Source organism: Equus przewalskii, chromosome 12 (assembly GCF_037783145.1).
Source record: "Equus przewalskii isolate Varuska chromosome 12, EquPr2, whole genome shotgun sequence".
Classification (NCBI taxonomy): Eukaryota; Metazoa; Chordata; class Mammalia; order Perissodactyla; family Equidae; genus Equus; species Equus przewalskii.
Window position 1 is genome coordinate 42,140,731 of NC_091842.1, and position 27,594 is coordinate 42,168,324.

General features: G+C 59.0%; 3 protein-coding genes and 1 non-coding gene across 7 annotated transcripts in view; 2 read left to right on the forward strand and 2 right to left on the reverse strand.

Moving 5' to 3' along the window:
- The first annotated feature begins 6,789 nt into the window (after positions 1 to 6,789).
- On the forward strand, positions 6,790 to 6,860 carry TRNAG-CCC (transfer RNA glycine (anticodon CCC)). Its single transcript has one exon. It is a non-coding gene; the product is annotated as a tRNA-Gly (tRNA).
- A 137-nt stretch (positions 6,861 to 6,997) lies between these two features.
- On the reverse strand, positions 6,998 to 12,569 carry WFIKKN1 (WAP, follistatin/kazal, immunoglobulin, kunitz and netrin domain containing 1). Its single transcript, XM_008507951.2, has 2 exons — positions 12,116 to 12,569; positions 6,998 to 11,422 (listed from the first exon to the last, which is right to left on the reverse strand). Exons 1-2 carry the CDS (start codon positions 12,284 to 12,286, stop codon positions 9,944 to 9,946), a joined length of 1,650 nt encoding a protein of 549 aa, XP_008506173.1. The 5' UTR covers positions 12,287 to 12,569; the 3' UTR covers positions 6,998 to 9,943.
- METTL26 (methyltransferase like 26) lies at positions 7,611 to 9,435 on the forward strand. Of its 2 annotated transcripts, XM_008507949.2 has the most exons (6): positions 7,611 to 7,816; positions 8,008 to 8,170; positions 8,381 to 8,440; positions 8,810 to 8,877; positions 8,968 to 9,046; positions 9,126 to 9,435. In XM_008507949.2, exons 1-6 carry the CDS (start codon positions 7,611 to 7,613, stop codon positions 9,171 to 9,173), a joined length of 624 nt encoding a protein of 207 aa, XP_008506171.1. In that variant the 3' UTR covers positions 9,174 to 9,435. The 2 variants fall into 2 exon arrangements, with proteins under 2 accessions (XP_008506171.1, XP_008506172.1); XM_008507950.2 differs by lacking the exons at positions 8,008 to 8,170; positions 8,810 to 8,877.
- A 1,804-nt stretch (positions 12,570 to 14,373) lies between the features above and the next one.
- RAB40C (RAB40C, member RAS oncogene family) overlaps positions 14,374 to 27,594 on the reverse strand; it is a 28,104-nt gene continuing 14,883 nt past the window's right edge. For all 3 annotated transcript variants that reach the window (XM_070567201.1, XM_070567199.1, XM_070567200.1), the window contains exons 3-7: positions 22,832 to 22,892; positions 22,249 to 22,309; positions 17,690 to 17,767; positions 17,117 to 17,339; positions 14,374 to 16,336 (exon numbers count right to left, since the gene is read on the reverse strand). In XM_070567201.1, coding sequence (XP_070423302.1) covers positions 16,056 to 16,336; positions 17,117 to 17,339; positions 17,690 to 17,767; positions 22,249 to 22,309; positions 22,832 to 22,892 — 704 coding nt within the window. In that variant the 3' untranslated portion in view covers positions 14,374 to 16,055. The remainder of the gene's footprint in view (positions 16,337 to 17,116; positions 17,340 to 17,689; positions 17,768 to 22,248; positions 22,310 to 22,831; positions 22,893 to 27,594) is intronic.

A 27,594-nucleotide genomic window follows, 5' to 3' on the forward strand; every position in this document is an offset into this window, starting at 1 on the left:
TTTGGGGACTCGGCAGGAGGCTCTGTCCTCCTCCATTTAGTTGGGTTCAGTCCTTAACAAATGTCCCCCCACCGGAGAAAAACTCTGCTCAGAGTCATCCGGGAGTCATGAAATCCACCTTGAGGCTCATGTGGCCACCTCGAGCCCTCAGACCCCTGCGCTGCTCCCGCAAATGCTTGAGGAGGTTCTGTCCAGCTGGCACCAGGGCCTGGGGTGTCCAGGGGGCGTTGTCTCAGCCCGGGAGCTGGTGCCCCAGGAGCAGGGGCACTTGCCCTCAGCCAAGTGACCCAGTGGGCTCCTGAGCAAACCCAGCCCAGCTCTGCCACACCCTACCTTTGGAGGGGGCCTGACGCCTCCCACCCAGGCAGGGCTGAGAGGCCATGACGGTGGAGTGGGTCTTTCTTGTCTAACCTCCAGACAAGCAGAGCGCACAACATGGAGAGGAGTGGTGAGCGCGGAGCGGGGGGGGGTGGGGGGGGGGCGCGGTGGACCAGCAGGACCCCCACCCCACCTGCTCTGTGCTGACCGCATCCCTCTGGGCTACTCCATGTGTCTCTGTGGCTGGTAGGGGTGACCAGGCCTGCTTGGGGCCCCTCAGGGGAGCTTGCATCCTGGGGTGACTGGGCTGTCTTGCCTCTTCTGTGCCCCTCCACAGCCCTTTGGCTCTGCGTCCTGTCCCAAGCCAGGCTGAAGGACAAGGGTTCCCTCCCCAGCTGCCTCCTCTGCAGGACCAGGCTGGGCTGGGCTAGGCCTAGATCTGTGACCCTGAGAGGGGAAGGGGGCTGGTGAGCCCTGCTGCCCAGGCAAGAGTGTGTCCAGGGAGTCCAGGCCTGAGTATGTCCCAACCCCAGGACCCTTACTAGCCGGCTGGCCCCTCCTTTCATCCCTGTGATGCCATCCCTTGTCCCTCCCCACAGCAGTATCAAGGCTGGCCTGATCCTGCATCATCTGCTGGCTGTCTGGCCTCTGCGGTGGCCTTGAGCATGTGGCTCCCTCATACACTAGGGAGACACCATAGGGAAGGGGTCTGGGAGGGCGGTGTCCCAAGCAGAGGGAGCAAGGCCCTGGTGTGGGGGAGCGCATGTCCCTGCAAGCTGACGGAGCTCTCTGAGAGCTCCTTTCCCCAGGCCCCTGTGGACGAAAATAATCCATAACCAATCTATAAATGAAAATTTGGGTGAGTTTATTCTGAGCTTAAATCTTAGGATCATAACCCGGGAGAGTCTTTCCACAAAGGAACAGAGCACTCCAAAGAAGTGGGGGTACACAGGGTGGTTATATACCCCCAAGGAGGGTGTTTCACATATGATTGAAATGTCCCTCCCACAATAGTCACAAGATTGCCCTGTCTGCACAGCGCTTGATGGACACAGCAGGTAGTGGTCTGCTATCTCGGTGGGCGGTGGGCGTAGCAGGAGGCAAGTGTATTGTCTCCAGCTGGGCGGTCACAGGTGAGCGCAGCAATCGGTTTCTAGCCCAAGGAAAGATACTTAATCCTTAAGGAGACGCCAACGTTGGGAGGGGGAGGGAAGTTGCACCTTTATCTCAAGGGCCTTTGCTCTTGCCATAGGGAATCTCTAAAGCAGATATACAATGCATGCTCAACGGCCTCCGTCAGGCCCTTTTGGAAAGACAAGGTCAGGCCGAATTAGGTTTACATCAAATGGCTTCCTCATATATTCCAATATATCCTATTACTTGCCATTTTTATTTGTCAGCCCCCTCAGGCCAGCATGGACAACAGGCAGACAGGTCCCGCCTTGGCTCAAGCCCTCTGGTGGTCAAGGCCTCACATAATATCCTGGTCCTCCCCACAGGCCTTGTCTGAGGTCAGAGGTTGGGCCCTGAGCCCTCAGAAGGGGTCCTGGATAGGAGCAGCTGAACATGAATGGTCCTGACAGGCAAGAAGGGAAGGGGTGCAGGACAAGCCAGGGACAGGTGGGGTGGGCAGTGAGAGAGTGCACTGGTCCCCAAGGGATGCTGCACTAAGGAAGCAGGGAGGGGCCGAGGGAGGAGGAGGGCCAGGTGGCAAAGCCCTGGCCTGTGTCCCAGAGGGGCCTTCCAGCCTCACTGCTCCCAGGACCCGGCTATGAGCACCATACTTGCCTTGGCCTGGGGACAGAGCCTGGTCTCGGTGGGGTATAGGGAGGGTATGGCCAGAGCCTCTGAGAGGTCAGCATCTTGACGGTCTGCTACCAAGAGCTCCGCTTGGCTCTCCTGGTTGAGCAGGAACCCCAGCCAGCCTGGTGCGGGACAGCGACTCCCGACGAGCTCAAGGTTCTGCCCCCTCGCCTCGCTGGCCCTCCCTTGGAGTATGCCGTTTGCGATGGTGGGTCAGCCTGTGAAGCCCCCCCAGGCAGCGTTTTGCCACTAGCAACATTCCCTATAGTCAGTGAGGTTGGGACTCTGTCCTGGAGTTGGAGAAGGGGGCAGTTGGACGGGAAGGAGGAGCCTGACTCAGCACGCAGAAAAAATGGTTGTCAGGGTAAGAAACAGCCTTATCTCATGGGCCCCACTCATTCTCATAAAAACAAGTACTGTTTTTCTCCTTTAAAAAGCTCTTAAACACAATAGTGCAATTTTATGTAAAAGGAGAAAGAAGTTTAAGTTTCCAGTCATCCTCAGTTACTTTCCAGATCTGAAATCCATGCGCTCACCAGCCCAGACTGGAGGATGGGCTCTGACAATGGACGGTTGACCAGCAGCCCCAGGGAGAGGCTCTGGCTGGAGGTTCCTGCACCTACCACTCGCTTTCTAGGGACTGCTTGGCCCATTCCCAAACCCGGGGGCACTAAAGCTACCTCCACCCGGAAGCTCAGAGCATGACCTTATTTGCAGATGTAATTAAGGCAAGGAATTCGAGATGAGATCACTTGATTAGGGTGGGCTCTAAATCCAATGAGGACGGGCCTTGTAAGAGAAAAGAGAGGGAGGTTTGGATGCAGGCAGAGAGACACAGAGAAGGCCACGTGAAGTCGGAGGCAAGGATCCAAGTGAGGCCGAGCCTGGTGGTGCAGCGGTTAAGTTCATAGTTCCACTTTGGTGGCCTGGTTTGCCAGTTCAGATCCTGGGTGTGGACCAACACACCACTTGGCAGGCCATGCTGTGGCAGGCATCCCACGTATAAAAGTAGAGGAAGATGGGCATGGATGTTAGCTCAGAGCCAGTCTTCCTCAGCAAAAAAGAAAAAAAAAAGGTGGCTTGGCAGCGGTTGTTAGCTAAGGGCCAATCTTCCTCAAAAAAAAGAAAGACTCAAGTGGCATGGCCACAAGCCCAGGAACACCTGGAGACCCCAGGGGCTGAAGGGGTGAGGAATGATCCTCCTGGAGGGACTTCGGAGGGAACCGACACCTTTATTTTGGACTTCTGGTCTCCAGAACCATGAGAAAATAAAGTGTTGTGTTAAGCCACTCAGTTTGGAGATAATTTGTTCCAGCAGATCTGGGAAACTCGTGTACCAAGGAAGGGGTGGCGGGTGAAGGCACCAGAGAGGAAGCGCGCAGGGAACGGGACCTCGGAAAAGAAGCTGGACCCTGCTGTGGGCTCTGGAGGTCCGGGGCCAGCACTTGGGGAGGCTCCACAGCCCCATTGTGGGTGAGCGTGACTGCAGGAGATGGGCCCTTGCCCAGGAGCCCAGGCCCCAAGATAGGTGGCAGGTGGGGGTTGGGGGGCGGTGCAGGATGGGCCTTCCTCCCGGGAGGAAGTGCCTCCAGGTCTTGGCCTGAGGCCTGAGGCCAAGGCCAGAGGGAGGTGTGCTTTGTGGCAGAAGGGCAGCGATCTCAGGTCCCCTCACGGCTCTCTGGGCACAGGGGAGTCTACAATGTGGATAAACACTCATTTGGAAAGGTGGCCTGCGCCACACAACCTCCCACCAGTGGGAGACAAGCCCCTCCAGAGGGCGTCCTGGAGCTGGACTCCGCCTCAGAAGGGGGCATTTCCAGCCCCAACAATAATGCATCCTTGAAGCCGGGTAGCTGAGGGTTACTGTAAACATTCAATAAGAGCATGATTCCCCTTCAACCTGGTTCCCAACACAGACGTACATGAAAAGAAGGTGACCTTATTAGTTTGCTGTTTTCTCGTTTAACCTGAGTGGTGACTCAAGGTCACCAGGATTTATGAGCTTGTTTCGCAGAAGACAATGTCTTCGAGGAAGTGATGATCACCAGAGAACCAGCCTCCAGCTGGTGTTGTAAGTCTGACTGCCCCAGGACTTATCTGGAGTGAGAGAAACACGATTCCCCCTGTTTCTCCAAAACTCCTCCGCCCAAGCCCCTTAGCTCTATAAACCCCGCCTCTCTTCTTTTGTTACGGCAGATTTGAGAGAACCTGTCCTCCCACTTTCTCGTTTTGGCCAATTCGAATAAACCTTTCTCCATCTCCAAGCACGTGTCTCCATGATCAGCTTGTTGTGTATTGAGCACTCGAACTAGAGATTAAGAGGTTCTGAATCAGATACAACCCTGGGAGGCAGCACTGAGCTCAGGACACTCACAGGGTCTAATGTCAGGGGGTCCTGGACCCTCCGTGAGTCTGACACACATCCAAGACTTTCCAGAAAACGTGTGCTCACACAACTCACATGTATGCACGTGTATTCACACACACTCACACCATCTCACTGCAGCAGAGGCTGTGCTCGGTCGTGTCCAGCTGCTTTTGTCCCCAGCTTTGAGTTTGGGGAGTGCCGAGGGCCGGTATCCAGCCCCAAGTGACGATGTGGCAGGCGGATATCAACCTGAGGTCCAGTGCTGCTAAACAGAAGACACTGCTGGGCATCTGGGCAGTTCCTTAAAGCAGCGCCTCTCTTACAGGACGCAGGGTGTAAAGGAGAACTTCTTTTTCCGTATTCACAACACTCTGACACCAAATGTGTGGGTTTTCCTCACCAAGCAATTCTCCAGTTTTCTGCAAACATCACTTGGGTATCCTACAATTTAACTCAATTCTGACACTATCTATGTGGAGTTAGCACAGACTCCACAGGCTGAGGGCTCAGTCCCACAAGATTGCCCCCACTGTAGATGCCAGTCACAAGTCCACATTGTCACCTGTGCTCTGATCCACTGGCTATAAATCGGGGTTCCCACGGCCCCCTCCTCCGCTTGCATAATTTGCTAGAATGGCTCACAGAACTCAGGGAGACACTTTACAGAATGTTTATGGTTTATCGTAAAGGATACAGCTCAGCAACAGCAGACGGAAGAGACTCACAGGAAAGGAGTAGGCGGGGACGAGAAGCTTCCACACCACCTGGAGCGCCAACCGCCCTGCCCCTCCCCCCCCAGTGGTCACCACCCCAGAAGCTCATCAAACCCTCTCATTTGGGGTTTCTTATAGACGCTCCCTTACGTAGGCATGATTGATTAAGTCGTTGGTGGTTGGTGATTAGCTCAGTCTCCAGCCTCTCCCCTCCCCAGAGGTCAGAGGTTGGGGTGGGCTGAAAATTCCAACCCCTTAATCACATGGTTGGTTCCCCTGACAACCAGCCCCCACGCTCCCAGAGTCACCTGTGGGTGTAAACCCGGGTCAGGTTGAAAGGGGCTTGTTCTGAATGATGACAGGTGCTCCTCTCACCCCACCACTCAGGAAATCCCCAGGGTTTTAGGAGCTCTGTGCCAGGACGAAGACCAAATATATGTTTCTTATTATATGACAATATTGCAGGATGGCCCCGGCCCAGGAGTCCCATGTGAAGCCACCAGGAAGCCTGGTGCCTGTAGGGTGGGCAGGGGGGGTACCTAGGCAGTGCGATCTCAGGTGGCCACTGGTCATCGCAGGTGGGGGTCAGGGACAGGGATGTTCATCGAGGGACACTGCTTCTCTACCCTAAGACACAGAAAATGTTCAGCTGACAAACCAGGAGGAGGTGAGGCAGGGAAGGAAAGCTCAGGCTGTGAGACGGGAAGGCCTGCTGAAGGAGGAGGCTGGTCACAAGGTGGAATGCCAAGGCGGCTGCCTAGAGGCGTGCAGGTCTTCCCACTGAGTGGCACTTTCCCAAGGGCGCTGTCCAGACCAGCCAACCCTACACCACTTCCAGTCCCTAAACTGCAAGGCTGCCCTCCCAGTCTGGCCACTGACCACACCCACGCCCCAGGCCCTGGTCCCACCCTGCACACCCCATGGACGGCAATCCTAGGCTGAAGTCCTGTCAGGGCCATCCTCTGAGCCCCAGGCAGAGTGACATCGGGTATAGGGGTCTCAGTTGTGAAAAAGTGCCCGGCAAAGGAGACAAGTTAGTCCTGCCTGCGGAACAGGGCCCCTCTGACACATGGGCCCCAAGCTGACAGACGGGGAAGCACCTTGGTCAGCAAATGGGTCTCCGACTTGCTTCACGGGTCACTGACCCCTCGTAACATCCATGGCCCCCGGGCTAGCGCTGGTTATCTCAGTGTCACAGAGAAGCCTTGAGCATCACAGGGCCCCTCTGGGAGGGCGGCCCAGTCCCCGCAGGTGGGGACCACCCCGCCCACTCTCAGCCCCGCCCCCATCGGCTCGCGGATGCCCGCGGTTGCCATGGTCTCCATGGCGCAGGCCCTAATCCACGTTGTCCTCAAACCCGCGTCGCTCAACCCCGCTCCTTCCCTTCGAGTGCTGGGCGCTCAAGCGACCCCGCGAGATGCCCCACTGTTGCGGACCCCGCCAAACTGGCGCTCCTGCCCTGGCTGCTGGTGGTGGCGGTGGTGGCGGCGGCGGCAGCGCAGCGCAGCGCATGCGCTGTTATGTCTCTGCACTCGGGATGGCTGCGTCACAACCTCCTAAGGCTCGAAGACGCACAGTGCCCCAACAGCGCCGCTGGTGTAGTGGTATCATGCAAGATTCCCATTCTTGCGACCCGGGTTCGATTCCCGGGCGGCGCACGGCGTTTTTTAGCTTTTCTCCATCTCAAAAAACTTAACCCCTGTTGACAGTAGAGATTTCAAAAAGAAAAACAGAAAGAGGGGGAACCATCCGTCCCGGTGTAGCGTGTCGACTTTAAAAATAAAACAGCCAGTTATTTTACCAGCAAAACGAATTTATTCCGGAAAAAACAAAGAATTGCAATCCAGGACCTGCATACGACGGTGGACCATAGGCAAGTCAACAATCAAAGGAGAGGGACTTTATTTTACAGGGTAAGGAGGAAAGCAGGAAGGGTTGTTTTGAATGAAAGTCCATCAGAGGAACGCAAGAATTCAGGGTGTTGATGGTTTCTCACTGGCTGAGTTGTTGGGGTCCTCGATTTCTGTTTGGGATAGGATGCTCATTTTCCTATTGACACCTTCTGTTGGGGTCTGTAATTGATGGGAGTGGTACTGCGTGGGAGCTCCCCCTTCTAGCCTCCTGACTCTGCTTTAAATGAAGTTTACTTTTATAAATTTTCACAAGCACGGATGAGACAATTTCAGAGAGTGATAAGCACTATGAAAACGCTAGGACGGCCAGCAACCAGGTGCTGAGCAGAGCCGTGCTTGTAACCAGCGACTCAGGCTCGCGCTTCGACCTGGTCCTGATGGCTCAGGGCCCTTTAACACGGGGAGCAGGTCCTTCTGGGAACCGTAGTCCGTTGGGGCGGCAGCTTGGCTTCCGGACCACAGCTTCCGGACCACAGCTCCTGGCAGGCTGGCGGTATGGATCCGATGGTGGTGGCCACTGCTGCCGAGCGGAACAAGGATCCCATCCTGTGTGTGCTGCAGCAGTACGTGGACCCGGCCCAGTGTGGCCTCCACGTGCTCGAGGTGGCCTCGGGCTCCGGCCAGCATGTGGCCCACTTCGCGCGCTCCTTCCCCCATGCCGAGTGGCAGCCGTCAGATGTGGACCAGCGCTGCCTGAACAGGTGCGGGGAGCGGCAGGAAAGTGGGACCCGGGGTCAAAGTGGGCAGGCCGCCGGGTCAGGCCGAGCTGGGTCGGTCCTGCCGCCCCCACTCCCGCACAACCGTGTCTCTCTAAGCCTCCCCCAAGCAGGGCTGCAGGGGGCGTCAGAAATGGGTGCACAGGCCACTGCCACCCATAGCTGCGCTTCCACAGCATCTCAGCCACCACTCAGGCCCAGGGGCTGTCCAACGTGAAGACCCCGCTGTACCTGGATGTGACCTGGGATTGGGAGCAGTGGGGTGGGATCCTGCCACAGTCGCTGGACCTGCTGCTCTGCATCAACATGATCCACATCAGCCCCCTGAACTGCACTGAGGTGGGTAGGCAGGTCGAGCCACCCAGGGGCCACCCAGCTGCGCCATGCGCACTCTCCCCCTGCACTGGGAGGGAGCGAAGTTCAAGGTTTGCCCATATCACAGACTGGGCACTGAGGTACAGAGGTCAGGCTGAGACTCAGCCCAGGGCCCAGGGCTCTCTGTGGGTCTGGGGAAGCCTCCTCACTGCCATGCTGGCTCCTCTCCCCCAGGGGCTCTTCAGAGCAGCAGGACACCTGCTCAAGCCCAAGGCACTGCTCATCACCTACGGGGTGAGTGCTCCTGCCACAGACTGGCCTCCCCTGCAGGATGCTCCTAGCCAGCCTCAGCTGTCCTCTCTTCTGGGCTCCCTCCCTCCAGTCTCAGTATTTCAGTTGCCCTATCCCTGGCTGCTTGTCACCCTTGAAACACACCCAGACCCTCCCCTCTCCAACACCCCCCTGGTCACCTGCCAGTCTTCCTGCACCCACTAGGCTCACCAGCTGGTCCTTAGTTGTCCATCCCCCCTCTTGGGGGCAGGGAGGGGGATGTCCTCTTCATCCTCTGTTGCCAGCCTGCCAGTCTGCCCAGTGGCTGACTGGGGAATGGCTGACCCTGGGTTGGTGGCTGGTGGGCAGAGCCATGTCCCCTTGTCTCCACAGCCCTTTGCCATCAACGGGAAGGTCTCTCCCCAGAGTAACATGGACTTTGATCAGACCCTCAGATGCAGGTCATAGCTGGGTGGGTGAGGGGCCTGGCTGGGAGGGTAGGTGGGCTAGGCAACCCCTAGGCCACCACTCCGCCTCCTTCCCCACTGCAGGAACCCTGAGTGGGGGCTGCGGGATACAGCCCTTCTGGAGGACCTGGGCCGGGCCAGCGGCCTGCTCCTGGAGAGGATGGTAGGTGGGGAGGACTAGGGGTGCAGGCGGTCTCCCTGGGGGCCAGAGGCAGCTTCTCTAGTCAGAGCATCTCCCCCAGGTGGACATGCCAGCCAACAACAAATGCCTGATTTTCCGGAAAGAGTAACCCCTCCTTCTCCCACATGCCTGTGTTCCCACTGAGGCCTCTTCTGGGACAGTGCCTGGGCTGGCCCGGTGGTGCAGCGGTTAAGTGTGCACGTTCTGCTTCTCAGCGGCCCGGGGTCTGCCCGTTGGGACAGTGCCAGACCTCTAGCCCCTGCCTCCCTGGGCCAGGGCATGGGGACTGGCCCTGCCTAGCCTTGGGGCTCTTGGCCAGTGGCCACAGGGCTGCTGAAAGGCTGAGAATAAAGCATTTCCTGTTGCCCGTTGCTGGTGTCCACCGTGCCTCCTCTGGGTGGTGCTGGGTGGGCAGGCTGTCTCTGTGGGTTCCATACTGGGGGCAGGAGGTGTCTGGCCTGTGGGCTCAGGGCTTGGGGGTGTCCTGGACCCTGCTGCTCCTCTCAGGCAGTGGAGTAGGGAGGGAGGATCCAGGGACTGCTGAGGCAGCACTGAGCCGGCTACCTGGCCTCTTGCCACAAGAGGTGGCACCCACCTCGGGCTGGTCCTGGCTTATGTTCCTACAGGGACCCAGAAAGCTCCCCAGGAGGGAAATGGTGCTCCTTGGTGACCTGAGACTGGAGCCAAAGACCCACTGTGGTGGCGGAATCCCAGCTGGAGACAAGGCTGGGTGGGGGGAAGGGTCAAGGCTCCACGTGGGGGCACCTGCGGGGGTCAGGGCCCCCAGGAGGCCCAGCACCAGCAGTCCCCAAGGTCCAGGGACACGCTTGTATTCAAGGACAGGAGGGCAGTGGGGGCAGAGTCCAGGGCAGGGTGGGGCTAGTCCTGGAAGCGGTTGAGCAGCTCGCAGGCCTTCTTCTCGAGCAGCTCCAAGATCTTCTTGACACGCTTCTCGCTGGCAGCGCGGACGTAGCTGCCGGCGTCCAGCACGGCCACACCGTCTCGCACCTCCCCCATGATGACCAGCGGGCCGTCACCGGCCGTCACGTTGGGGCAGGGGCAGGCCCAGTCCATGCCGCTCAGCGTCACCTCCAGGTACTTGGTACCCAAGAACTTGAGGCCCATCTTGTCGTCCTTGAGCACGTCGTCCAGGGCCACACGGGCGATGCCACCGCTGCCCGCCTCGGGCTCCTCCAGCACCTCGGTGAGCCGGCCCACGATGGCGAAGTCGCTGCGGCACAGGCTCAGCGCCAGCTTGCTCCGGAGGCGGCAGGCCGGGCAGGGTGGGGTGCGGGGCACTGGGCAGGCCTCCTCACAGCTCTCGCGGCTCTCAAAGCTGTTGCCGTTGCCCTCGCAGCCGCCGTACTCGAAGGGGTGGCACTGCTGCAGCAGTGGGCTGTAAGCCCAGCGTGGCTCCCAGCCCTGGCAGGGGCCCTGCACGGCTGGCAGCACGCAGGCATCCCCAGGGCCCCGGGCGCAGGCCTGCTGGCATGCCTCATAGGTCTCGAAGCCCCGGGCGCCCCCATCACAGCTGCCGACTGGGAAGGTCATGCAGCTGCCCCGCTGGGGGTCAAAGTGCCAGAGGACACGGCTGGAGGGGGGGCCGGCACAGGCCTGCGCCTCGGGCAGGCACTCCGCCGGGGCAGGGGCACTGGGGGCCCTGTCCCTGGCCAGCTCCCGCTGGATCACAGAGAGCGGGAAGTCAGCCCGCAGCAGGCCGGCGGCATTGCGCGCGGTGCAGGTGTAGAGGCCGGCATCTTCGGGCCGGGCGTTGTAGAGCACCAGCTGCCCGATGCTGGTGACCACCACATTGCCGTACATTTGGTCTGGCCGCATGATCAGGTTCTCCCGCTGGTCACTCTGCTTCTCCCAGGTCACCACGGGCGGTGGCCGGCCGCTGACATCGCAGTGGAGGCTGGCCGTGCCCCCAACATACACCGCCTGCGGGGAGGGGCTGCTGTAGAGGGCGGGCGGCACAGGGGCGTCCCCGGGCGTCGGGCGGGCGGTGGTCTCGGGTGGCCCTGGGCTGCTGGGTGGCCAGCTGAGGACGTGCTTGCAGGGCACGACGTGCAGGCGGAGGCCGCGCAGGCAAGCCTCGGCATCCATGTAGCAGCGGTTGTAGTAGGTGAGGCCGTCAGAGGCGCAGGTGAAGCTGGGCTCCTTCTCGCAGCGGTCACGGCAGCGGCACACAGGCTGCCCGTCCCAGATGTCGCAGTCAGAGCCCTGCTGTGGGCACACGAAGCCCTTGCACGAAGCCGCTGGGGCGGGTGTGGCTAGGCTGCCATCGGGGAAGCGGGCCGCCACGCAGCTCTGCAGCCCGCACACGTTGGTGCAGCACTTCTCAGCAGCAGTGCAGTCCTAGGGGGTGGGGGCAGCTCAGCAGGTGCCTTAACGTCCCCCAGCCCTGCCCCGCCCGGGCTCACCCTGTGTCAGCACAACCAGAGGGAGATGGCGAGCCCCCAGCTGCCTCCCCCCGAACCTCACTTTGCCTCCGGAAAGCTGAGCGGGTTTGCCTAGTGACCCCATCATGTGTGTCATCTTGATGAACCTCACCAAGTCCGCAGACCAACGCCCCCCAAAGCAGGTTTTATTCTTATTCCCACTGTACAGATGAGGAAACTGAGGCCGGGAGGCCGTGCACTGTGTTCAAGGCGGCTGCAGGTGGTGCAGGCAGGCTGCGGGGGGCATCCAGATGCGGGCCCCGCCTTTCTGCCTCTCTGGTCCTGAGAACAGCTGGTCCCAGGGTTGGGTGGGCAGGTTTGGGGAGTGAGGGAGTCCTCTCAATCCTCAGACACATGACGGCAAAAACTGGGGGTGTCCCCTGGGACCCTCATATACAGGCACGACCCTAGCAGTAGAGTATGGGGAGCCAGAGGAGGAAGTGGGCTCCCAGGGTTGGGGGCTGCAGTGCAGCTGCCAGGGTCCCCTCTGCAAACAAGGCCTAGGGATGGGCCGGGTCTGGCTTCCCCAGGCTGACCGAGCCCCCAAGATGCCCTGGGCCACCTGTGATGTCTGTCCCCTCCTTGGGCCAGCAGGGGCGCCCATGCTCACCTGGTCCCCGGCGCACTCTCGCTCACAGGTGCTCTGGGCGTCCACCCACAGATTGGGGCTGAGCTGGTTGGGGCACATGCCTGGGTGGCTCCTGGGCCCCGGCGGCAGGCTGGCCCCCAAGGTCAGCCCAACCATGAGGAGCAGCAGCAGGAGAGGCCTCAGGGCCGGCATGGGGACAGCCAAGCCAGGGGTTGGGGGTGTGTGGCCACCAGTCCCTCCTAAGGCCCTGCCGAGCCTGCGGCATCCACCGTCGCAAGCCTGGGGTTGCACCCCTGCCCGCAGGCCCCCAACCGATCCCCTGGCCTTCCCTCCCTGGCCCCCAAGGTTGGACCCCAAAGCAGATGCTCTGTCTCAACACCCTGGTGCAAGGGGCTGGGTGGGTTCCGGGTCTCCGCGCTCTGAGGCTGTGCATGTGGCGCCGGCCCCTCCCCCGCCTGGCCCCTCTGTGGTCAGCGCAGGGCGGGGAGAGGGGAGGGGCCAAGGCCCAGGAGCACGGAGACACTGGCCACAAGGGTCACCAAGGGGCGGAGAGTGGAGGGGAAGGGACATTGTAACCGGAGCCCCTCCTCCCTCTAGGCCCTGGGCTCAGAGATGGAAGGGCCCAGGGATCAAAGCCACCAGACCCTCCCAGGAAGACCCTCCCAACCTGGGTTCAGGACCAGGAAGGAGGGGGCAGGGCTGGCCCATCCCTCTGGCTGCCCCACCCCACCCCAGCTGACCCCAGGCCGAGGTCTCCCCCAAAGCAGGTCCAGGCTGACCGGTCACCTGGAAGTCACTATGTCCAGGCAAGACCATGCAGAGGCACAGAGACTGCATTCAGCCCAGCAATGGGGGTGGTGGGGGGGTGCTGTTCCCTTCCCAGGAAAGGTTCCATGACCTTCTCCATGACCCTTCTCAGGATCATGACCTGCCAGCAGGTCTTAGGGTCAAATCTAGACCTTTTCTGCTGGGGGTGAGCCCTCCTCTGGTGATCAGTGGCTGATGGGGGTGGGGGAGGCCCATGGGGGGCAGTACTTAGCATTTCCAGAGAGCCCCCCGTCCTGAATCTCGGGTGTCTGGCTCCTGGTCCAGGTCCTTCCTTGACTGGGCAAGGTGGGTGCCAATCCCTGAGCGGTGGGCAGAGAGAAAGCAGTCCGCGTGCACTGGCCTCACACAGGCTGCAGGCCCTGGAAGCATGGCTGGTGTGACCGAGAAACTGAGTGTGTTCACTGGCTTGGTCTGAATTTCACCGGCCATGGACCCGGATGGGGTGGTGCAGTCCCGAGAGGCTGAGGGCGTCTAAACACACCCAGAACCGAGCAAGCGCCCTAGGAGCAGCTCAAGGAACTGCAGGGACTGCACACACAGCCCCTCCAGGGGAGCTGAAGCCCTCCTCGGCGTTGGGGTGGGCAGCGAGATCAAAAGCCCTGGAGTCCGCCCTTCCAGACCCTTCCCAGGGGACTGGGGCCCTAGGAGCAGCTGCTTGGAGACTGGATGGAAAAGTCCCGTGACCTCTGTCTGACCTTCTGACTCAAGAGACAGAGTAATAAGAGCCTGATCTGCTCAGAATGAGAACAAGGGATGTCCCAGGTAGGAGGATACCATTGGTGCCCTGCTCAGAGGGGGATGCAGGCATGGGCGGCCACTGGGCCAGACTTTGGACGAGGCTGCAGCCAGAGGCCACGGTCCCCGAGTGTGGGGGCCACGTTCAGAGAGATCCCCTCCCACTGCCCAGCTGACCTCCAGGGCACCTGCAGCACCCCTGGGCCAAGCCCCACACCCCCCGTCAGCAGGTGGCTTTCTGGCTTAGGGTGTGACTCCAGAGCCTTAGTCCTGGAGGCTGTGGTGACTTGTGGGGGATAATCCACCCTGGTCATCCAAGGCATCCCCAGCTCCATGCTCACACCCTCAGATAGCAGAGGGAACTCAGGCGTCAGTGAGTCAGCATGCCTGGCAGGTGTGCCAGGTTCCAGCCCTCGGGGGCAGTGGGGAGCAGGTGTGCGGCCAGCCTTCTGTTGTGCCACATCACAGGGAGGGACAGGCTGAGGAGGGCTGCCCACCTGGCCCACCGAGAAACGCAGCTCAGCCTGTAACTGCAGGGGCCACTGCAGCTTTGCTCGGCCCTCGGCCAGGACGTCAGCAGCGGTCAGCGAGGCCAGCTGTGGGGGATGGACAGGCCAACAAAGCAGCACAGGACCTACTGTGGCCAAGCACCGACCCACCCACACTCGGCCAGTTAAAACCAGCGACTTTAATTCACATAAAACGCAGTCTGTAGGTCAGAGCTGAGTTACATTTACTGTACAAAGAAATGAAAACCGTCCAAAATGAGCCCAGGAATAGTGCGAGTGTCAGACAGCAGCGAAGGGTAGTGTTGATATGGTGTAGAGGGCACCATCCTTGTCCTCAAAACAAACTCCATGTGATTCCGTTCAAAGTCCAAAGAAAGGGGCCTCGTTGGCAGGATGGGATGGGCGGGGCCTCCTCCACCTGACCTGCTAGTGGCCAGGCCTCAGCCAGGGTCCCTGGTGCCCCTGCTCCCACAGGCGGGCCACAGCCCCCTCCCCACCTCGCCTCCCAGAACAGCAGGCATGGGACAGCCCCCGGGGGACGCCCACTGCAGAAGAGTCCCAGAGCAAGGGGGGTCCCAGGCCCAGGGAGGGGCCCCAGGGGCAGGAGGTAGAGTTGAGCACCAGTGTGACTGGTGGCTGTGTCACCAGCCAAGTGGGCAGGAGGCCAGGCCCCGGCTCAGGGCTGGCTGGCGGGTCCTCGAGGAGGGGCATCCACCTCTCCAGCTGCTCCAAGAGGCATCACTGAGAAACCAGTTAGAATGGTTTTGGTGACATGTAACCTCATGGAGGTGCGGCAACGCCAGGCAAGGAGCAGCTATGGGGTCACACCCAGGTTAAAGAACAGAAGCTGGCAGAGTGGGGTCCATGTGCTCCCAGAGGCAAGTGGGCGGTGGACTCAGTGCAGATCTGCAGAGGGCCTGGTGGCCCCGTGACCACTTATCGTCTACAAACAGCTCTGCATCGGCACATGGGAGACGCTGGGCCCGTTTCACGTGGCAACCGATGTAAACGTAACCGAAGGGACAGGATCATGGAGGGAGGGTTGTTTGCCCCCAAGTGGGGAGGGAGGGAGCCAGGACGGATGTACGGGGCGCACCCGCCTCCCCCTCTCTGAGAAACGTCAACGCTCCACTTGGGAACCTGTGAGTTGCCCCCAGCTCTCAGCCCGTGACTCTGAGACATGCAGGGACATCGTCTAGGAAGGCCAACGGGAGCCAGAAGCTGTAGCCACACCATGCAGGCTGCCAAAGCCCACACCCTCATGGCCACCCGGCCTGCATGGTGGGCACACTGACCACTGTGCTCAGAAAGGCTGGGTAGCCGGGGCTCTGAGATGTGTCCCCATTGGCCCCTGCACAGCCCACAAGCCCACGTGAAGTGTATGTGAATCCAGAGTCAAGCCTTGACGGCAGATTCCTTCCCATCTTTACCTCAAATCCCCTCCCTCTCCAAATGTCCCAAAGCTCAGGCCCACAGCTGACATGGGCTCACTATGTGGCTGCATCGAGGCTTCCCTTCTGGCCCTTTAAAAATGTACAAAAAGGGTGAATGTCTTCTATATAAATAAGAAAGGTGAACCAGGCGTCCCGGGGCCCCAGGGATAGCCCCCTCGAGGCTGGGGCAGGCAGAGCTGCCTCCTGGGAGCTTCTAGCCGCACAGCGGGGTCCCAGGTTCGTCCACTTTGCACGCGACACCTGCAGTGCAGCCCCCCACTGTCCCAGGCAGCTCGTATGCAGAGACCACCAGCCTGCTGGGTGCAACCCCTGCTTCCAGGAGGGGCTGTGTGGCCAAAGTCTTCCCTGCACACAGTGCTGTGCCCGGTGCCTGGCAGGAGCGTTCTCCAAGTGCAAGCCCCCAGAGCGCATCTGAGGGGGCGCCCGGCCTGCCCGCTAGGAGATCTTGCAGTTGCTCCGAGAGCAGTTCTGGGGCGGGCTCTGCGGGGGCCGGATGGACTTGGACCTCTTGAGGCTGTTGCCTTTGCTGCCGCTGGCCCCTGCCCCGCTGGCCAGTGAGTAGGAGCGCCCGTGCATCATGACGGCATTCATGCCATTGGCCATGGAGAAGGACTTGAGGTGGCTCTTGATGGTGACGGGCAGCGGGAGCTTGTCGATGAGGTGCACAGGGGTGCAGGAGACAATGGCCCGGCAGCAGAGGTCCTGCAGGCTGAACACTGCGGGCGAGGGGTCAGATGACAGGGCTCAGACCACGGGAATGGGGGGAAGGCGGCGGGGGGGGGGTAGGGGGGGTTAGATCGTGGAAGGGCAGGGGCAGCAGGCCTGAGGAGATCCTGGAGCCTAGGCCCCGAGGGGGCAGCACGAGTGACGCTCGCCCGGTGTCGAGGAGTGAGGTCTACCAAGCTCCCAGGACTCCCTGGGTCTGGATGTCGGGCACTGCCAGAAGCGGCCACTGGGCGGCGCCCTGCTCCCACCTTCTCCCTCCAGCTGCCCACAGAAGTGCCCTGGGGGCCCCACTTCTCAGGGCCCAAGGGCTCAGCCAGCTCTGCCCCAGTGCCTGGACAGGAAACTGAAGCTTCCAGCCACCCTGGCCTCTGGCAGCTCTGGCAGGATGTGGCCCCAAGGGACAGGGGAGTGCACAGCCAGGTTCTCCACGGCTTAGCTCCAGAGGGGAGGCCTGGGAGCTGCTCCCCTGCTCGCCCTGGGACACGTCAGAGTCCACAGTGCTTTCCCGCAGACAAGGGCATCACTGGGGGGTAACGCACAGTTCCCTCCTGTAACACCAGGGCCCCCAAACAAAGCAGAGACAGGGCGCGAGCTAGTTCAGCCAGAGTGAATCATGGAAGCAGCATGGACCTTGTTGGCCTGACAACTCGAGGAGACTGGACCCTGGGAGGAACCATGGCTCTGGGGGGAACCTGGGAGGCTCTTCAGAGGCTGCTGTCACTCCCATCTCTACCCTCTCGGCACTTCCCGGCCTCAGGGGCCTGCCTCACCTCGGTTAGGCCTCCAGATCTTCTCCATGCCGTGCCGCATGAGCACGATGCGGGACAGCTCAGTGAAGGACTCAATGACGTTGAAGTTGCACAGTGGGCTGACTTCGAAGAAGGTCATGCAGTTCTTCTCTGCGTAGGCGCGTGCCTGCTCTGTCGGGACTTGCCTCTTGAAGGCCAGGTGCAGCCGGTTCCCAACCAGGATCCGGGGGACCCCTGGCGCATGCTTGAGGGGCACAGGACTCAGCAGAGGCACCAATGCCAGGCACCACCCCCCTCTCGGTGCTGTACCCCCTCTCCCAAAGCAGGCAGAGTCCTCAGCATTAATTCTGTGATGGGGTGGGGCCAGGCCAGAAGGCAGAGCAGGGAGCTCAGCCCCGCGAACCATGGCCCCTCAGGGCAGGGGGCCCAGCCCTCGAATGCCATGGCAGTCAGTGTGCAAGAGGATGCACAGGAGCTGGGGCAACGGGAGGGGTGGCAAGTAGGGGCCGTAGCAGCTGCCTGAGGGGGATGGGAGCACATGCGCCCTGGGAAGTGGGTGACCTTGGAAGGGGGTGGCTGCAGGCGCACACCTACCTCGTCAATCTCCTTGATCCACCGGTCGATGCCGTCGAAGGACCAGCGGTTGGTGATGTCGTACACCAGGAGGATCCCCTGCAAGGGAGACACACGCTCTGCGAGGCTGAGGGGCCACCTAGACGGAAGGGGTCTTGTTCCCTGCAGGGAGTCCCAGCCTCAGAGTGCTCCTTCCCACCACAGGGAGGGCCAGGGACACAGCACCAGCCAGCCAGCTTTCAGGCAGACTGTACAGGTTCCTTCACACACAGCACCATGAAAATGTGCTCTGAGGCTCCCTATCCCTCTGGCAGGGGCACCATGCGCAGGACTCGGCCAGCTCCGCCCGTCTCCTCCCTGTGGCCAGCCCTGTGTGCCCCTGGATGCCCTCCATGTGGGTGGCAGCAATGTCACCTGATGGTTGGGGGTCTGGTGGGTTCAGTGCTGCCCCCTCCCTCCCTTGGAGACGCGGCTGGGACAGACTGGCATTTCTCCACTTCTTTCCTCCAGGCACATCACAGGCATTACCCTGGGGCCATTTAAAGGTCACTACAACAGGTGCATGTGGGGCTAGGGTGCAGGATGGGTCCTGAGGACAATCCTGGTGGGCAGCTGTGGGGTGGCATCTCCAACACCTTGTCCAACAGTGCACTCTCCCCGGGGGGCACCTGGGGGAGTTGAGCAGAGGTGTTTCTGGGTTTTCCAACCCAAACTTGCAGAGTAGGCTATCAGTCACTCCAGCAGCTGGTGTGGAGGCCTCACCAGCTGGGCAGAGGATTTGCTACAGGGACTTTCCCGTCACATCCCTTAGAGACCAATTACTTGGAGCTCAGCTCTGGGCTGTCTTGGCTGCCCAGCTCTCGGGCTGTTCCTGCCCTGTGTATCTCAGCAGTGACCTGCCGTGAGCCTCAGGAAGGCACCTCCACTGACGCAGCACAGCCCCCAGGCCCACTGCTTGTCTCGGGCCCTACCCTCCACGCTGAAGCAGGCTTAGGAGCCGGAACCCATCCCTGAGCAGGACTCACATCCTCCCCGTCCCACCAAGTCTTTTTTCAGCCCAAATTCTGGAAGCCTTAGGGTAGCCCCTGGGTCCTGCTAAGACGGAGGTCGCAATTACTTTAACCCCTGCCCGGTGACTCCTGCAGAGTGGGGCAGAGCCATCTCCACCCGAGGAGGGCCACTCACTGAGGAGGAACAGCCACGCCTGGAGAGAGCTGCCCTGAGGCAGCCAACGGAGATAGACCCACTTGAACTCAACGAGCAGAAACCAGTTTGGAGGGCGACAGAGTTACACTGAAAAGAAACAGCCGCACGGCTAGGAGTTCATCCTGTTGCCTGGGCACAGGGAACAAAGCCCTGTGGCATGGTGTTGGGGTGGGGGCGGGGTCCACGGCCCTCCAACTTGGAAATGCTCCTTCTATGCCCTAACGGAGGATGTGTCCAAAGACCAGTCTTCGTGGATGTTCATCACAGCACTGTCCATAAAACAAAAAACTGGACACAAACTAAACGTGTGTTCCCCAGGACTGCTGAGCACATCGCGGACAGACAGCACGCCAACGATGAAATGAACGGAAGCCCGCTGCAGGCATCCGTGCTGAGGGTGGGTGATACACAGGAGATCATGTGGTAAGAAACACTGATCCCAAACCTCACGTGCAGCACAATTTTTTAAAAATAGAAATATAAACATACAACACACCTCACAGAAGAGGCTTCCATGGACTTCGGTCACCACAGGCCCAAAGGCTGGGGGGGACCTGGCTCCCTGCTGAGCCTCCCTGTGGAACGCTGAAACGCTCCAACATGCGAGCAGAAGCCCACCTCTTGAGCACAAGCTTCACGTGCACCCGAGTCAGTCAGGGAGCCTGTGGTTGTTCCTCCCGGCCGGCGCCAGCTGCTGCCCAGCACCGCCTCTCCAGGGCTGCCCAATCTGACAGGTCAGGGTCATGGCAGAGGAGAGCCGCCCGCCACCAGCCCCAGGGAGGAACAGCAGTGCCAGTCTGTTCACTGTAAGGGCTGCACGGAGCTGCCTTGCTGCAAAATTGGGTCCGCACTGACTCTAGAACTACCCTCACCTCTTCACTGTCCCCCCAGCAGGAGGCAAACAACACGGGGCGAAGCAAAGCCACTCAGACCAGAGCAGCCGGGGCAGTTTCTCGGCTCGGAGCCCGGCTGCCTGCACTCAGGCCGGGGATCTGCAACTGGCTCCTCCAGACCACAAATGACAAGAACCTCCAGGATCAATGAAGCAAAAGCAACAACACACACACAACTGACCGGGCTGGGTGTCTTGGACAGAACGCAGACATGGTGACGCCATGTTGGCTTCCTGTAAGCGTCTCACCTGGCTGATGCCTGGCCTGTCAGCTGGACAGCAAGGCCCATCTGCGGCCTGTCCTGTCACCCTCAGAGCGAGCAAACAGTTGGACCTGTCAGGTGTCACCTCTCAGGGCCTTTCTCAAAGTGTCCTAATTGCCTTTATTCTCATAGCCCAGGTAACTACCCACATATCTCTTCCTTTTCTTCATTACAAAAGCAGCATGCGTTTATTGTAGAAAAATTAGGAAATGTTCAACAGCAAAAGGAAGATGAGAGAACTCATCAGTCATCCTACTGTCCAGAGACAATGAACACCACCATTTGGAACACAGCCTTCCCGTCTTCCTCGCATGTGCAACATCATGGGTGCAGTCCCTCCACTCAAAAGAGGACCCGTGGACGTGCTCCTGTGCGCTCCAGCTCTCCCGGTGCCTCATCCAGGGGGCACGGGCTCTCCGGGCAGTTCCCAGTGCCTAACTCCTCTCTGTGCTGATGTGGGGAGCTGCCAGATGCCCCAAGGCTGTGGTCCACACCCTGCGGTCTGTCAGTCCCTGTGATTACTCAGGACCAGCTGCTCCCGGTGAACTGCTAGGTCAGGCACCACTTCTGTGGCCCCCAGCACTGGGCACACGTTGGGGGACAGAGCCGCCGGCAGGTGGCACCACCAAGCTAGCGGCTTGAGGCACGTCGCCCACACCTCTCTGGGAGCCTCCAGGATAGGAGCTGCCAAGGCCAGCCTGGGGGGTCCCCCACCCACCCTTGGCAGAAGTGGACACTGGCCACATTCAGTAGCCCCCTGCCACTCACCCTCTGAGAGGCTCCCGCTCAGGAAGGCCTTGGAGAAAGGCTTGGGCCAGGTGTCCCCATCACCACCTGTCACAGACTTCTCTCCCTCTTGGCCTCCCCTGATCCTGAGGGGCAGAGAGACCGGCAAGAGGGGAGGAGTGCCAGGCCTCAAGCCCTGCTCTCGCAGCAACAAGGACGCCCCTGGGGGCTCCCCAGGAGCCCAAGCCAGAGTGAGGGGTGATACGCAGTCCCCGCTCCTGCTGAGTGCAGAGCCCATGGAGCCCGTGCCCCACACAGCCCTAGTGCCCACTCCCTGAATGAGTGTGTGCTGCTCCCGGCAGACGACCCTGCACGGGGGCTGGGCAGGGCCGGCCTCAAGGGTCTCCTCAGCAATTCCAAAAGCCTGGGCTGTTGTGGCCCGTCCTGCATCACAGACAGGACTGGTCTTGTGTCCAGGGCCCTCACTTGACAAAGCAGCAAGAGTCTACAGCTGCTGGTCTGTTCTCCCACCTACTTGTCCCCTCTCCTTCCAGCCTTGAATTACACAGAGATCTAGTCAGTGTGCAAGCATGTCGGGGGGAGTCCAGAGGAGAGAGAAGGATGAGGTACCATGCCCCTGAGACTGCCCCTGTGCCCCTGCACACGCCGTGTGCCCCCATGCACCTGCTCATCCCCCGCATACCCCCATGCCACTGCTCACCCTCCCAGCGTGCCCCCATGCCCTTGCTCACCCCCTGCATGCCCTCATACCCCTGCACATCCCCCACATGCCCCCACACCCCTGCTCACTCCCCGCATGCCCCCACACCCCTGCACACCCTCCCAGCGTGCCCCCACACCCCTGCTCACCCTCCCAGCGTGCCCCTAAGCCCTTGCACACCCTCCCGGTGTGCCCCCATGCCCTTGCACACCCTCCCAGCATGCCCTTGCAGGACCCTGGACTGCCCCAGTGTCCCCACACATGCCCTCCAACTTGGGTGCCTGTCCACGGCAACCTCAGGGGACAGCCCTTTCTCCTGCTCCTTGCTGTCTTTGAGCACGGCAGCAGCCCCTCCCGCAGCGGCCCAGTGCTCCGACCCTGCAGTCCCGATCAGTAACCGGCTGGGCCCACCCCGGGAGCCCCAGCCCTGAGATGGGCCTCGCTGTCCCGGCAGCCTCCTCGCTCAGCACGTGGAGGTCCTGGGTGACAGGGGAGTCATTTTTGGTTCCTAGTGAACCAGGTGACTGAGGGACATCCCCATAGCACAGGTTCCCAGCACGCCTCCTGAGGCACTTCCTGGTGCTGAGAGCCACAGGGGCCCGCAGGGACGGAGCTGGACAGTGGAGCCCTGGCGCCCTCTGACGGCCGAGGCCCCTGATGTTCAAATGTCAAATGTCCTTGGAGAGCATCACACCCACGGGGTCTGAGAGCACAGCAGGCACACGGAGAGGCGTCCCCTGGAGGACAGCAGTGGCACCGCTGCTGGGCTTACCTGTGCGCCCCTGGAGTAGGACCTGAAGATGGTGCAGAACCTGCCCTGGCCCGACGTGTCCCTGAAACACAGGGGGGTCGGGGATGCAGCCCACGGGACCGCAGCGTGCTCCCGTGAGGTACCCGCCGCCCGCCCCCTCTGCTCCACAGCTCACCCTGGCCAACCTCCCCAGGCCTGGGTACCCTGTGAGACCACCATGCCAGGCTGGAAACCCCAAACCTGTGGGAACCACATCTCAATTTTGAGGTTCCAGAAAATGCTCCTTAATGTGTAGCCCAGTAAAGGGTGAGGAGAGGGGCCGCGGCCACTGTGGAAACGAGTCTTCATGGGCAAAAGAGAGCTGGGCTCTATCAGAACAAACAGCTCTGGCCCTTTTGGTTTCTGCATCACAGAGCAAATCCATTCCTGTTTACACAGGGCCTGTTTAAACAGTGATTCCAAGTGCAATGTAAATAGGACGCCTTCCTGTTTCTCTAAGGATTCCTGACTGGCTTCACTTAGCTTCCGAGGCCCCACGCAATAACTCTGAAGTGCTGTACTCCCTGCCCCCAGGCACCTCAGCTCCGGACTGCCCTTGACTCACCAGAGCTCCAGCTTGACCCGCCGGCCGTCCAGCAGGATAGTGGTCGTTTTGTAGTCGATCCCTGCAAGGAAGCAGAGGGCAGCTGAAGGCGATGCGTGGGAAGGAGCCTGCCAGGATCCACCTCACCAGAGCTCAGTCTCTGCAGTTGAGTGGAGTCGGGCGGAGGCCCTGTGTCATCCCAGAGGGCCTAGACAGGGCGCTGACAGCACCCGCCACAGGGCAGGCTGCGTGGGAGGGGAGTCGAGCCCGCCCGCAGGAGAACAGCGCATCTCTGCTCTGACCTACTTCATGCGGATCTTAAAGTTGAACTCACAAAGGCTAATCGCATTTCCGAGTTCTGGGTTCACTGTAGCCCCCAGGTACTGACAACTGGAGCGTGCGTGGAGCATTAGGAAGGGTAAAGTAATTTCTAAGACACCATTTCTCTGGAGAGCTCTCTGGAGAACCTATGCTTGCATAGCTGCAGTTTTTATTTTTTCATACTTTTAGGGGAAAAGTCCAAGAGAAGTTGGTAGGAGCAGGGACAGTGCAGGACAGTTACTTTACAGGTAAGATCTTCAACTGGTTTATGGGTCATCTGGAAACTTCCTAAAAGCTCAGTCTTAACTAACTCCTCTTCTCTTAAGCCTTAAAAATGTCATCACTCTCTCAGCTTCTTATAACAATTGCTCCAAAATGGCTTGGGAATGGTCACGTAGATGCAGGTGTAGTCTCACCATGTGTGTGAGGTCTGCACAGGCAGGGACACTCCCTCAGGCAGCAGTGCCTCCTCCCGCTGTCATTCTGCCGGGCCACCTCCTAACCATGTTGTCAAAACCCAGCTCCCACGCAGCAAAGGACACTCAACAGAATGCAAACGCAACCCATGAAATGGGAGAAGATAGTTTCCAATCACAAATCTGATAAGAAACTGATATCCAGAATACATAAAGAAATTCCACAACTCAATAACAACAAAAACAATTAAAAAATGAGCAAGAGAGCCAGCCCCATAGTCTAGTGGTTAAAGTTCAGCACTCTCACTGTTTTAGTGGCCTGGGTTTGGTTCCCAGGCACAGAACCACACGACTAGTCCGTCAGTAGCCATGCTGGGGAGGGGCTCACACAGAACAACTAGAAGGACTTACAACTAGAATATGCAACTGTGCACTGGGGCTTCAGGAGGGAAAAGAAAAAGAGTAAGATTGGCAACAGATGTTAGCTCAGGGCAAATCTTTCCTAGCAAAAAAAAAAAGAAAAAGGGCAAGGGATTTGAAAAGACATTTCTCCAAAGAAGATATACAAACGACAATAAGCACATGAAAAGATCCTCAATATCACTAATCACCAGGGAAATGCAAATCAAACCATGAGGTACCACCTCACACACATTACATGGTTATTACAAAAAACAGGAAAACAGGGGCCTGCCTGGCAGTGTACTGGTTAAGTTTGCATGCTCTGCTTCAGTGGCCTGGGGTTTGCAGGTTCAGATCCTGGGCGTGGATCTGCATGCTGCTCACCAGGCCATGCTGTGGCAGTGTCCCACATACAAAAAATGGAGGAGGATTGGTATGGATGTTAGCCTGGGGACAATCTTCCTCAAGCAAAGAAAAAGAAAAAAAAGATGAAGACTGGCAACAGATGTTAGCTCAGGGCAAATCTTTCCCAGCCAAGAAAAAAAAACAAACTAGAAAATAGCAAGTGTTGGCAAGGATGTGGAGTAACTGGAACCCTTGTACACTGTTGGTAGGCATGTAAAATGTTGCTGCTGCTGTGGAAGAGTCTGGCAATTCCTCAGAGAATTAAACATGGAATTGCCATATGATCCAGATATTCTATTTCCTGGTTTATACCCAAAAGAAGTGAAAGCAGGGAATCAAAGATGTATTCGCACACTCATGTTCACAGCAGCATAATTCACAACAGTCAGAAGGCAGAAGCAACCCAAGTGTCCAACAACCAATGGATGGAGGAGCACAATGTGGTCCATCCACATGATGGAATATTATTCAGCCTTGAAAAGGAAGGAGATCCTGACACGTGCTACAATGTGCATGAACCGTGAGGACATGATGCTCAGTGAAATAAGCCAGACACAAAAGGACAAATGCTGTATGAGTCCACCCATAGGAGGTCCCTGGAGGAGTCAAATTCATAGCAACAGAGAGTAGAAGGGTGGGTGCCGGGGGCTGGGGGAGGGGGAGTGAGTGTTTAACGGGGACAGAGTTTCAGTTTTACACAATGAAGAGCTCTGGAGATGGAGGGTGGGGATGGCTCCACAACACTGTGAATGTGCTTAATGCCACTGAGCTGTACACCTAAAAATAGTTAAAATGGTAAATTTTATGTTAGGTATATTTTATCACAGTTTTTTAAGAAGTGACAGAAGATTCTTTTGCACACATTCTCAAGCGAAAGAAACACTCTTCAGAAAGAAACACAATCAGGCCTGTCCCCCCTGTCCTTCCTCTGCACTTGCCCTTCCCCCAGCTCTCATCTGCTGATAACCTGCTTCTCGGGGTGGAAGCTCCAGGAATTTTCTGTCAAACAGAAAGCACAGCTCTGGCCCAGGACTTGCCTCCTTTCAGTCCTAGCTCTATGCTCCAGTGAGACTAACCCCGGGAGGATAATGCTGGAGACAGCGATTTCCAGGAAGGCTGTGGATGCAGATGCCCATCCTCGAGGTGACGTCACTGCCAAGGAGGGATTGCCCAGCAGGCTTAGGTAGAGGGACTGGACACTGACTGCTTCAGGGCCTCCCCCAAGGCCAGCCCCCACAAAAGGAACAGCCCTGCTGCTGAGCCACCCTGAGGTGGCACCGTGGCCCAAAGGCCCAGCCAGGAGCTACAGGGAGGAGGGGGGTGCCCAGGAAGGGCCCAGGAGGAGACGGGGGACAGAGCCATGGCGCTCAGCAGCGCCTTGCTGGGCCTTCTCCCATAACCAGCCTCATGAGCACCGGGCACCTCAGTGACCCATCTGCCCGAGTTCCACCCAATTCATCACAACAGGACTTGAACTTCTATCAGCTTCAGAAAGGATGTCCAGTCCCTGCCACAGCGGCTCCACTAGACACTCAGCCAAATGCACAAGTGAACTCCGTGGGACAGGCACTCAGAGCTGGGGTCCACTCTCCTCCCAACCCCCTCCTCTGCACAGCCCACAGAGCTGGGTCGGGGGCTCCTCAGGCAACAGGCTTCTCAGGGAGCGCTGCAGAGGAGAACTGGAGACGGATGATGGAACAGCTTCACCACTGAAATGAGCCAGACTCAGACACGGGCCGTGCACTCAGAGTGCAACCCACCAAGTTTTGCCCAGGAGCCCTCTGGCTGTGGCTTCTGGGGACAGGTGGCTGCCCACGGCCTGGCACTGGCATGGGCTGCCCCAGGAAGGTTGAGTGGCCTGTGTGAGGGGACTGAGGAAAGTGGGTGGCAGATCCCTACAGCAGACAGCAGGGTCCAGCTGAGGACAGCCTAGGAGCCGGCCAGGAACGAAATGCCGAGAGGTCGAGACAGGGTGGCGAGCCCCTAGGCTGACATGGTCACTTGTTATCAAGAAATCTCAAATATATTCTTCATGTTCACTCTGTCTCTCACCCCTGCCTCCCAAATCTGGGTAAAAACTTAACAGCGTGCTCTATAAATTCACAGAAAAGACAGACATAGTAAGTCCAAAAAGGGGGCGGCCAGGAGAGGGCAGAATCCCCCGCTGCACACAAGGACAGGCGTCCGTCAAATTCCACTCCTGACTCAGCTCTGACAGGTCTTAAGATTTGTCGCTGGAGAATTTCAATCACCCCTGAGCCTCCCTCACTTCACCCCATCAGTCCTTAAATACTGAGCAGCTCTTTGAAAAAAATGATGACCAGAGGTTTCATTTAAATATTTAACACCTCACACAGCACAGGCATGCCCCTTCAGGACAGAAATCTGCTCCCGGGAGCCAGGGCAGCTGCCTGGGCACACACAGGGATGGCCAGGCCTCTCAAGGGCTGGGCCCCTGCACCCAGCACCCGTGACTAACCCCCAAGGTGGCAGGAGCAGCTCACACACGGGGAGGGGTCACGTGGGGTGACCGGGTCTCAGAACCTAGGACTGCGGACACTCCCTAGATGGACGCAGGGCTTGGGGAAGCCACAGGAGCCAGTGGTAGGTGACCAGAGGCTCCCAGGGCAGACAGGAGCTGCTCTCCTCTCTTTTTCTGAAAGTGTTTAGGGCGTTTTCTTTACCCAGTGTTCCAGGGGGTCTTTTTCACTCTCTGTGCTGGGAGCCCGCAGAGCTCCTCTGTCCCTGGTCTCCCATTAGCCAGGGAGTGACCGCTGGGCTACTGGCCAGTTTTCTCAGCTTTTTCCCCATCTCTGTCTTTGTCTTGCATATTCTGGGAGATGCCTTCAACTCTATCTTCCAGCCCTTCTCTGACCTTTCAAAAAATTCTGCTATTTTCAACTTAATTTCTAAAAGCTTTCTGGTCTCCGAATGTTCCTTTCTTATAGCGCCCTGTCCTTAGTACAAGGATGCGGTCATCTCTTTGTATCTCAGACAACACTGATTATGAGATGAAGGTTCTCAGATGTCTTTCCTCACACTGTACCAGCCCTTGGCTGTCCACTCGCCCTCAGAGACCCTAAGAAGCTGCAGAAAGTTCTAGGCGACTCTGGCTGTGAGCTGGGGTTCATGATGGAGCCACCAGATGCCTCGGGATGTATGGTGGTCGCTTCCCTTGAACTGATGACTGTTCCGGTAAAGAACCCTCTGCTGCCTCAGGCTCCTACCTCAGCACTAGAG